Source organism: Coregonus clupeaformis, chromosome 11 (genome assembly GCF_020615455.1).
Source record: "Coregonus clupeaformis isolate EN_2021a chromosome 11, ASM2061545v1, whole genome shotgun sequence".
NCBI lineage: Eukaryota > Metazoa > Chordata > Actinopteri > Salmoniformes > Salmonidae > Coregonus > Coregonus clupeaformis.
The window spans coordinates 32,925,159-32,936,872 of record NC_059202.1 but is presented as its reverse complement, the minus strand read 5'-3'; the positions used below and the strand labels follow the sequence as shown (position 1 = coordinate 32,936,872).

Here is an 11,714-nt window from a genome sequence, read left to right as displayed (position 1 = left end):
CGTCCCCTCCCTCGGACGGAATGGTCGAAGAGCTTCCTCATCTCGGCCGTGAACCCCTGGTATGAAGCCATGCAGGGGTCTTGTCGTTCCCAAACGGCTGAAGCCCACTCCAGCGCTCGACCATGCAGCAACTCAATCACAAAGGCTATCCTAGCCTTGTCTGTGGCATAAGAGTAGGGCTGTAGATCGAACACTAACCCACACTGCATAAGGAAAGAACGGCATCTTCCCAGCTCCCCCTCATATTTATCCGGCGCGGAACCTTGGGCTCACGGAAGGACACAGCTCCAGAAGCGGCAGGCGAGATGGGTGAAACCGGTAGTGGATCCTCCACCGGAAACTTGCGCTGGTTCTGGACCTCCGTCAGACCGGTAGAAAGGTTCCGAACTGCCAACGCGATCTCCTGTAGCTCCGTGCTATGATGGCCCAACATCTTCTCCTGATGGGTAATGGCATGGCGAACAGAGTCCAGGTCCGCTGGGTTCATTACTGGCCGGATCGTTCTGTCACGGTTTACTAAGCCAGAACCCAGAAGCAGACCAGGACAAGGTAAATTGAAACAAAGGTGAGTGTTTATTTAATAGATCCACGAGTGAGGCTGAATAATCCAGGGAACAGAGCGGGTGGCGTGGATGGGTTGTTGAGGGTGCAGTGGTAGGTCCAGTAATGGCTCGGCAGCCGCCGACCATCAGGCAGAGGTTGGGTGAAGGTTCCGGGTGAGTGACTGCAGATAGAACAAAACGGAGGTAAGTATACAGCAAGTCAAAAAGGTGCAAAACAACAAAACTAACGCTAGAAGTTCCAAGGCTGATACACGGACAAACATACTGTTCATGGCTAACGATCCGGCAGGGAATGGATGTTAGGCCAGAGCCTAAGAAGGGTGATGATCAGGACCAGGTGTGCAGATTGCTGATGGGATGCAGGTGCGGAAATCAAGAGAGCTCCCGCCTAGCAACGTTGCCCGGCAACCAGGCAGGGAGCGTTCCAGAACCCTCGGGAAACTGGAGATCCCGAGCAGAAAAACTAGTACACAGACAGGAACCGACTCAGACTGCCGGGATCGTTACACATAGTCTATTTCTGCACTGCTTTTTCAAAACATTTATATTACTGATGTTTTTATGGATGACAATTGTCTTCATTTCATGATTTTAAAGAAATTAGGCCTCTCAAAACTCACTTTTTCTGAGTCTCCCCAACTCTGATGCGTATTTTGTGAACCTCCACTTCAGAATCCGCATAATCATCTGACCACCAAGACGACACCATTTTGAGCATGGACGAGGCAGACCAACTAGTAGACTCCTCCCACTTGAACTTTACCATCAGTAGGTGGCCTATGTCTTTCTCCGCTACCAACAGGAAGGAAGGGGTCTTATTGGTCATTATCTTCTCCTTTCTGCCAATGAGAAAGAGCATAGATGCTCAACAGATTAATGTCAACTCACTTCACAAGAACAACTCATTTAACTCTGAGAAGTCTTTATGGTCTATAGTTCAAGTTCTCGTGCTACTGTATTCTATGATTAGAATACAGTAGCATGAGAACTTGAACTGTAGATGTGGTCTAAGGCACTGCATCGCAGTGCTAACTGTGCCACTAGAGATCCTGGTTCGAATCCAGGCTCTGTCGCAGCCGGCCGCGACCGGGAGACTCATGGGCGGCGCACAATTGGCCCAGCGTCGTCCAGGGTAGGGGAGGGAATGGCCGGCAGGGATGTAGCTCAGTTGATAGAGCATGGTGTTTGCAATGCCAGGGTTGTGGGTTTGATTCCCACGGGGGGCCAGTATAAAAAAAAAAAAAAAAAAAAAGATGTATTCACTAACTGTAAGTCGCTCTGGATAAGAGCGTCTGCTAAATGACTAAAATGTAAAATGTAATGTAAATGTTGATATTGCATGTGCTTTGTTGTATGGTTTAGGGTTTAACTGCCTGTTGGAGCAGGTACTCACAGTGTCAGCTTGAGGTCTTCAACATCTCCTTTGGTTCCAATCAGAGAGACTGTCAGTGAAGGCTCCATCTCAGACCTGTCCACCTTACTGGAGAAGTGGATCTTCAGCTGGTAATGATAGACTCTGAACGGCATGGAGGCCCTGGTCTTGGTGTACATCTTGATGCTGCGTGTCTTGCGGATCTTTCTGATGTTGTAGCCCACGGTGTTACAGTGGTTCTTTCGGCAGCTGAGGCACATTCCGCGGTCGAACATGTCGTTGCTCCCGCAGTGGTATGCCATGCTGGCCTCCTGCTCGTTGACCAGGGAGTCGATGAACAGGTGGATGGAACGCTCATGGGAACATCTGGGAACGTCGGTGATGGCTGTGAACAGAAAGGGGATAGTTGCATTACTGGTCCACATTCAAAAACCAGAGTTGAGATTCTCAATTGAAGGATAAAGTTCCCTTCCCTAACATTACCATTATAGATAGTAATATCAACCTTTATCTGGGCCCTACAATAAGAGTGATGTTTCTAGTGACCTTCTGAAGGGATTCTCTCTAGCCGTGATGTTTGGGGGCCTCTGTTTTTAACAGCTATGAATGGGCCTTTGTCAGGCTGACAGCTACAATGTTAGTCGTAAAGACAGATAAGCGACTAGCTGCAGAGTTACTGCAACTGCTGTCATATTGTTGTACTGAAGTCACCACCCTATTGTTGACAAGCCCTGCCATCTTCGAATAAGTTACAAATGGACAATTACATGTCTGCCTTAGCCAATGATAGATCAGTACCCAAATTGACAACAGAGTCATTGTGTGGAAAGTGATTGTGAATGTTGTTATATACACTGAGTATACAAAACATTAAGGACACCTGCTCTTTCCATGACATAAACTGACAAGGTGAATCCAGGTGAATCCTTATTGATGTCACTTGTTAAATCCACTTAAAATCAGTGTAGATGAAGGGGAGGGGACAGGTTAAAGAATGATTTTTAAGCCTTGAGACATGGATTGTGTATGTATGCCATTCAGAGGGTGAATGGGCAAGAGAAAATATTTAAGTGTCTTTGAACGGGGTATGGTAGTGGGTGCCAGGCACACCGGTTTGTGTCAAGAACTGCAACGCTGCTGGGTCTCACGCTCAACAGTTTCCCGTGTGTATCAAGAATGGTCCACCACCCAAAGGACATCCAACAAACTTGACACAACTGTGGGAAGCATTGGAGTCAACATGGGCCAGCGTCCCTGTGGAACGCTTTCAACACCTTGTAGAGTCCCTACCCCGACGAATTGAGGCTGTTCTGAGGGCAAAAGGGGGGCTGCAAATCAATATTGGGAAGGTGTCCTTAATGTTTTGTACACTCAGCGGACTCCCGAGTGGCGCAGTGGTCTAAGGCACTGCATCACAGTGCTAGCTGTGCCACTAGAGATCCTGGTTCGATTCCAGGCTCTGTCGTAGCCGGCCGCGACCGGGAGACCCATGGGGCGGCGCACAATTGGTCCAGGGTAGGGGAGGGAATGGCCGGCAGGGATGTAGCTCAGTTGGTAGAGCATGGCGTTTGCAATGCCAGGGTTGTGCATTCGATTCCCACGGGGGGAATCCTGCCACATGAGCACCTAGACTGTAGCCAATGAGGTGGAGGTTTTCAAGAGGTATGTTGGTTGCCTCCTACAAAAAACATTGGAGTAAAGTGTCAAGTTCATTGCCATAGAAACTAGGGGTGTGAACATGAAACGTTAAAACGAAGTTGGGATCCTTAACGTAAAGAAAAATCCCTAACCCACAATTTAAATTACAGTGTAGTTATCACAAAACATAATTTTCCGTGTTGTAGCCTAACTAGTCTGTATGGCTATAAAGGCCTGGGGGAAAGTTGCGTAATTTAAATAAAACCAGCAAACTTAGGTGAATTTGCGAGGCATGCAAGACAATTAAGACATTGCGGTTCTACCTGCCCTCCTCTCTCTCCCTCGCGCTGGCCTGCCTGCTCTCTCTCTTTGCTAATGACAAGAGTGTGTGTTCAGTCTTCGGTCTGTTGCATGTAGAATATCCAGGCTTAGGCTATTCATGGGGCCGATGTTGCTGGGATACAGAGGTATCTTCGGGCCAGTCTTGTGAGCACGGGGTAAGCTCCTCTTCGTTGCTAAGTGGATGGGGTGTTTTTGTCTCATAATATGAAATTACAGTGGGTTACCAGTATAGCCTGTATCGATTACCCTTTTCAGATATAATGGTGTGTGGCCCCTTGAAAGCGCCTCGGCTACGGCACGTTTGTTTATGTTAGGGTAGGCCAAACTACGGCTTTTTAAAACGCCGACACAAAACCTTCTCTGGAGACATGAAAGGCATTTTGCTTGTCTGCAAAGCAGTGCCGTGCAATGTTCTCTCCAAAAAATGTTTGCCACTGAGCAAATTTCTGGTCTGCTGAGCGCAAAGTTGAACATTGTGAAAATTCTGTGCAACTTCCAGCGCACGTTTACTGTGAACACTGAGGCTGTACCCACTTTAAGTTACCGTTTTAACAGTGGCCATGAAGGCTACTGTGGCTGTTTCATCATAATGTAGGCCTACCAGAGTGTCCTACCATCAAAAACAATGGAGAAAATGAATCATTTTAACAGCCTACAGTAGCAGCCAATGTGTGGTGTTCAATGTATGCCTTCGTTCCATGAGACTTAAAAAAAAAAAAAAAGGGCTTGACATTAACCTGTTTATCCACTTGTCCTTCAGACAAGGTGATTGAAAATGTTGTGTTGTTTGATGCAAGAAACCACTTTACAAAATAAAATGCATTATTATTCCCATACCATTATTACAGAGAATCATACAAATTAAGCTACCCTCTGCCTATTGGCTACTTAGCTTATTCAAGCCTGTCTCAAAATACAACACTGCCCCTTTAAGACAAAAAAAAGCTCTTTACCTGACTCACTTTTAAAAGATGTCTAGAAATGTACACGTTTTGTGCTCTTACATTTACGTCATTTAGCAGACGCTCTTATCCAGAGCGACTTACAGTTAGTGAATACATATATACATTTTTATACTGGCCCCCCGTGGGAATCGAACCCACAACCCTGGCATTGCAAACGCCATGCTCTGTCAACTGAGCTACATCCCTGCCGGCCATTCCCTCCCCTACCCTGGACGAAATGTGCGCCGCCCATGAGTCTCCCGGTCGCGGTCGGCTGCGACAGAGCCTGGATACGAACCAGGATCTCTAGTGGCACAGTTAGCACTGCGATGCAGTGCCTTAGACCACTGCGCCACTCAGGAGTACTCTTGTAGGAAGCAATCTCTCTCCTATTGCTGACTACAAACGATCTATAACTGGGATAGTAACTCACTAACTAGCAAAGGATATGAACAAAATGTGCACAGGTGGCTACATGCAGCTTTCACTTTGATCTCAAAACAAGCGCATTTACTCACGACTGCTCATGCTGTAAACACAGTCCAGTTAAAAGTAAAATGGCACAGATCCATGTATGGCAATGGTCTATTTGCATATAGGCCTACTGCAGCTCTGATTGGTTATGCCACACCGGTCTGTGTAAAGTACGGGCTGAGTAGTGCGTGTCAATGCAATAGAATCGTACTCCGATGCGTTCTGCCTACAACAATCTCTTGCATAGTTTGTTTTGTTTCGGTAAGTTGCATTGAAAGTGGCTAATATTGCATTGATCATTCAATCACAATTGCCACAGTAAAGGGAAACGTTGATAGTGTTAACAGGGAAAACTCTAGAACAGTGGTCACCAACCTTTTCTGAGTCAAGATCACTTTCAGTCAAAATGAAATTAAATTGATGTAATTCTGTCCTTGAGCTGTTCTTGTCTATTAATATTCTGTATTATGTCATGTTCCATGTGGACCCCAGGAGGAGTAGCTGCTGATTTTACAACAGCTAATGGGGATCCTAATAAAATACCAAATATCAAAAATAGATCCGTTGTTGTATTACTTGTGAAGCACAGCTGAGTGAGCATACATTTAAATAATTAGCTTCTTATTTTTCTGGGCTGATGGTGCCTGCATCTGATGGTCAGTCTCAGCGAAGGGAGAGAGCAGCAGACTGAGGGTCGGCCTCTCAACATCCCTCCACTCTCCCTTTCCTCCACTGACTCGGACCTTCCAGCTGATGGTGAAACTCAAGTCGCACCGCATTATTTCTGCCTCATGCACAAATTCATGTTGTTACACCTATGAACAGAAAAAGTGAAATATTCCTTGATATAAAAAAAATACCCAAGCCGCTAATAATAACAATGCAAGCCTATAGATACACTTTCTTTTATGCCTGCTACGTTACTGCAGACACGGTCATCTGAGCCATCCGACTGGCCAGCGGTAGGCCTATAGTGCATTTGATTTGCTCTCTAGGCCCACCAGGAAGGCAGAGTTTGCACCTTCAGAGACATGAAATGGTTCAAAATGGCAACAGTTCACCTACCGGCGAGCAGGGCAGCTGAATCCGATGCACCTACCGCTAACAACCCGAGAAGAATACAAAAAAAATAGGAACACAAGGCGATCGACTGGTTGGTAACCACTGCTCTAGAAAGTAGAGTGAAGTTCAATCCCGTGCTTCTCTCTGTGGGCAGATATTTCTGCCTGCACTCGGGGCGACTGCGTGTGCGCAGCTTAGAGGGAACATTGGTGGCGTGTATTCATGTATGTAAACAGCGCCCCTCAGGCTACACATACTGAGACAATCTGATGTTGTCTGGTCAGAAAGAGAATGACATTGTTGCCATCCGTAGCATTGAATGCAAGAGAAGCCAGCAAGCATTTATAAAAAATAAATAAAATAATAGCCAATCAGCATTGAGCTAAACTAAGTGAGCTCAGCTGTGAATGATCCTGGCGCACCAAAAAAAGTGTCAAGGGAAGCAAGTTTGGATTTGGCTTCAGACCAATCACGTCACAGGCCAAACGTTATTATTGACAGTAAATAACTTGAATTGTTGCATCTCGTTGTGTTGTTGTTCTCCGGTGGCTAGCTAAAATCATCCCTTTCCTAAATTAGCGATGGATGAGATAGGGATTTGGACTTTGGTTTTACTTAGTTCTCCATACTGGCCAATGATTATTACGGTGATTGTGATCCAACCATAAATTCATACATTGTGCCCCTGGCCTGAGAGGATGGAAGTTGTAGTATGCTAATGTTAACTAGCTGGCCTGGCGTATTGTTGCCCATGGAAGGAAATTAGGCTAGCGAGCAAGCATTTTAGCCAGGTAGCCTAGGACAACAAAAACGAAAAGTATGTACTGTATGTACTGTATGAGTCATAGACCATTTAGACAACATGAAAGAGGATGGCATTGGCGTTTCTATAGAAGTAGGGTGAGTCAACATGTTTTTTTCTACTTGCACGCACAAACACATCAGTACCATGGACAGCCTCATATTTAGCTTATGTTGATTGGACTAAATCGTTTTTGGTATCTTTTAGTTGTCACTATATTAGACTAAGCATAGGTGACTAGATGATGTTGAAATGGTCCTGGATTAGTGGAGGCAGCTCCTGTTTTCTTTGCGACTTGCGGTAACTCTCCGTGGTTCTAAATTAATAGTTGTTTAGCAGTCCAAAAATGTTGGAAACATTACCTTGCTTGACCATGCTGTAGGTCATGTAACTGTTTGTTACATGGAATATGTTTTGTGGATGTTGTTCTCTGGTTTGGAATGAAACAGATGTGTGGTTGAATTTATTCTGCCACTGTGTCTTCTTATTGTCTCGGCCTTAGGCCTATATATCACGGTGTCAAGGCATATGAACTAACAGATTATGGAGCAAACAACGCAATTATCACAACACATAGGTTGTCCCAGTGATTTTACCCATGCACCACTACTGTTGTAAAGTAATGCAACTTCTGAAGCGGGACTAACTTCCATCCCTAGGCGACCAGAACTGTCAATCCTAGCCTGCCGCCTGTACGCAGACCACTCTTTCCTAAAAGAAAGTACTTTAAAGTTCATTAAATATCGCAACTTATATTTAGTAGAAAGAAAGAACATCTAGCTACCCTACCATAAAAACAGCATAAACACAGCAGCGCATCAGCAACGTTTATTGTTGTCAGGGAAACAATAGAACATTATGTGCCGGAGCAGAATTATACTGTCTGAAGTCTTCTGATGCGGCACTTTTTTAAATTGTCTGAAAAGTTACATTATCGACATGTTCCTGTACGGTGTCCTATGTCTGTAAAGGGTCGCCGTAGATATAACTTCATTGCCCGGCCCTAGCGGTCATACATACTTAATAGGACCATTATTCTGCATTGTGAATTACAATGGAATCGTTTTAATTGGAAAACTGATAAAAATGGCAGTTTAAACATTAATAATTTTTTCCATTTGTCACATCCCTAATAGAAACAATATACAGTAAATCTTTGTTTATAACATGTTATTTATACTTTCTCTGAAAAACAGTGCAGTGACTTCGATGTTGAGTCATCGTACAAACCTCCAGCCAGTCAATGAAGTGAGCAATATCTCGTCCCACCATCTTGGTGTTCTGGGCGGTTACAGGATAGTGGTTCTGGGCTGTGTACAGCCAGTCCACCACGATCACATTGGCATCCAGCTCTCTCTCATACAGTGCTGACACCAGTTTGGCCACCCAGCTCTCAAACAAGCCGAACACCTGTTGTGGCAGTGAGAAAGCACAAATGGTTTGTTATTGACGGGGAATCCAAGCCCTTGAGCAATAGTTGTGAAGGACTTAATGTCACAGACATGCTGCTACAGGTTGGAGGGGCTTACCGTCCAGCCGTGGATCACCAGGAAAGTTTTAGAGGTGCTGTTGAAAGTCCATTCTTTGAGAGACTCTGGGTTGCCGGGGATGATGTAGCAGATGTCATCTTCCGGCATCAAAGGCTTCCGGAGGGAGAATTTGGTGTAGGCATGAGGGGTGGCATCGTTGTTTTGAAACAAGTCCTTGAAGTTGTCCATTAAATTATCTTAGAGAGGAATGTGAACACAACACATAGGCTTTAGAAATATTTGAATATTAATTGGACCATAAACCAGACAGGTAGAATTCAAGACAATAGAAAGTAGCTGTAGGCCTATGGATTGTAAGATGTTTTGATCCTTGCTGCTATTTCTAATCTTTAAATACACTGGTGGTGGTGGGGATGCCTGACTGCACAGGCCCCTCAGTACCAGGGGGGCTACTAGGGTTCAGTCAGTCAGACAGACCCCATAGAAACCACAGCTTTTCCCAGCTTTGTTCCTCTAGCTCTGACAAATCCCACAGGGTATAAAAGTAGCTGTGTCACAGTGGATCAGCAGACTCCTTGGCCAAGGCTATAGTTAAGCACTAGGCTACTGCACTGCAATGAATGGAGGTTGCATTCCATGAAGGTTAAAGCAGACACAAATACATTATATTTTGAATAATAAATAGACCATAGCCTTTCTGTATTCATATGCAATCTGACTACATCCATGTCTTACTTCACCATTGCAGAAGACCTACATCAAGTTTTGTATAAAACTTTTGAGTTTCTGTAGCCTATCTATACTGAACAAAAATATAAACGCACCATGCAACAATTTCACTGAGTTACAGTTCATATAAGGAAATCAGTCAATTGAAATACATTCATTAGAACCTAATCTATGGATTTCACATGACTGGCAGGTTCGCAGCCATGGGTGGGCATAGGCCCACCCACTGGGGAGCCAGACCCAGCCCCACAAAATGGCTTTATTACAGACAGAAACACTCATCAGCTGTCAGGGTGGCTGGTCTCAGACGATCCCGCAGGTGAAGAAGCCGGATGTGGAGGTCCTGGGCTGGCGTGGTTACACGTGGTCTGCGGTTGTGAGGCCGGTTGGGCGTACTGCCAAATTCTCTAAAATGATGTTGGAGGCGGCTTATGGTAGAGAAATGAACATTCAACTCTGGCAACAGCTCTGGTGGGCATTCCTGCAGTCAGCATGCCAATTGCACACTCCCTCAAAACTTGAGACATCTATGGAATTGTGTTGTGTGACAAAACTGCATATTTTAGTGTGGCCTTTTGTCCCCAGGACTAGGTGCACCTGTGTAACGATCATGCTGTTTAATCAGCTTCTTGATATGCCACACCTGTCAGGTGGATGGATTATCTTGGCAAAGGAGAAATGCTCACTAACAGGGATTTAAACACATTTGTGCACAACATTTGAGATAAATAATGTGTGTATGGAACATTTCTGGGATCTTTTATTTCAGCTCATGAAAAATGGGACCAACACTTTACATGTTTCATTTATATTTTTGTTCAGTATATTTTGTCTACTCTCATGTCCAATATGCATCAACATTAGGGATTTTTTCAATCCCTAATTATAGTAACGTTACTCAAATAGTGTATGAATGGCTGTTCAGTCTTATAATTGAGGTCATATCCTATACTAACAATTTAGTCTACGTCATCACAAACTCCCGAAATTTGATATAGCCTCATCATATAAAATTACAGTATCTAAAGGCTGTCATCTACATTTATAATCATCTGAACAGTTCGATTCTTCAGAGAATGTGTCATTTAGCGGCACAAATGCAATGTTTTCTAATCAGACCATAAAACGCAAAATAGTCATTCTCAATAGTAGTTTAATGGATTATGTACTCACCAAGGGTATGAACAAAGTGGTCCTGATCCAAAGTACACACATAAAATACTGCATTTAACACAAGAAAGTAAAGACATTGCACTTGCAACCCTTTCATTTCTTTTCAACCTAATAATTATTATTTTGGGGAAATGTCAAGTTTGCAATCTAAGGCCCGAAAAAAAATAATTGAACGTAAAACCGTGACAATTTACCACCGGTTAGATTTCCTGTGCGTTCGGTAGCGCGTAGTGTTCTGAACCACCTTGAAGTGCCCAGTTCCTAAATAGGACCTCTCCCTCTGTCACAAACCTATTGGTTGATTTTACCCGGTGCAGGGAATGAGGGTATAATGTAAATGTAAGAAATCCCGTTGATAATTGGCAATGAAGTTTTAATAATTGTATTCAAGCATGTGTTATTTACAATGTGACTAGATTGAATTAGTTGTTGCCCATAGCTACAAATGGCCTTGCTCTTGACTGCATAAGTGAGGGAAATTTCTACATAAAGTTTGAGCATGCCTGAAAAAATAATAATGTTAATTTAACACTTCCCCATACAATGTGATGGGAATGGTGCACGATAGTTGCTTGGCTTTGGAACGCTCAACACATTTAAGGAACTTGACACCACCCCCCAAAAAAACAAAAAAAAGGTATTTCATTGCTTTGACAGAACATTTCCTAAAAGTTCAAACTGATTTCAATTTTTGTAATGTTCTCCAACTGGTTTGACATTGGGAATGTTATCAAATAGTTCAGAGAACATTATGAAACTTGTGGGAATTTCAGTACTTCAGCATAACATTTCCTCATGGAAATGAGGAATTTTCTTGAAGAAAAGGACTAGGGTTCTGGCGGACTAACGGTTGCTGCCACCATCGTGCATGGGTCAGAATGCACATGGGGAGATCATGGGTTGGATGGTTTTATAAGACTGGTGGGAAGGATGTGTTAGAAGTTGTGACTTGTAAGGCCTTGGAGATAGATTGGATGTGGTGGTCTGGAAGGGAGATACAAATGGGAAACATTAGGAACACAACAGAATGGTGCAGACATGACAAAGTAGTGCCAGGTGACTATGGGGAAATAGGTTTAACATAACATCTATAAACGAAGGAGACTGCCAGGAATAAAATAAAGG

General features: G+C 44.0%; 1 protein-coding gene across 1 annotated transcript; it reads right to left on the bottom strand.

Annotated features, from left to right (window-relative positions):
* Window positions 1–1,179: 1,179 nt before the first annotated feature.
* On the bottom strand, window positions 1,180–10,814 carry LOC121577139 (lipoprotein lipase-like). Its single transcript, XM_041890923.1, has 6 exons — window positions 10,590–10,814; window positions 8,727–8,923; window positions 8,428–8,607; window positions 3,537–3,613; window positions 1,957–2,349; window positions 1,180–1,402 (listed from the first exon to the last, which is right to left on the bottom strand). The coding sequence occupies exons 1-6, from the start codon at window positions 10,684–10,686 to the stop codon at window positions 1,180–1,182; spliced, it is 1,167 nt and encodes a 388-aa protein (XP_041746857.1). The 5' UTR covers window positions 10,687–10,814.
* Between the last annotated feature and the right edge of the window lie 900 nt (window positions 10,815–11,714).

What these genes read in the sequence shown, in the direction of transcription:
- LOC121577139 (XM_041890923.1), bottom strand. Translation starts at nt 10,686, where the DNA reads ATGAAAGGGTTGCAAGTGCAATGTCTTTACTTTCTTGTGTTAAATGCA. An exon ending in TGGTGATCCACGGCTGGACG is followed by an intron (nt 8,608 to 8,726) that starts GTAAGCCCCTCC and finishes CTGCCACAACAG; the next exon opens with GTGTTCGGCTTGTTTGAGAG. An exon ending in ACTTCATTGACTGGCTGGAG is followed by an intron (nt 3,614 to 8,427) that starts GTTTGTACGATG and finishes TGTTTTTTGTAG; the next exon opens with GAGGCAACCAACATACCTCT.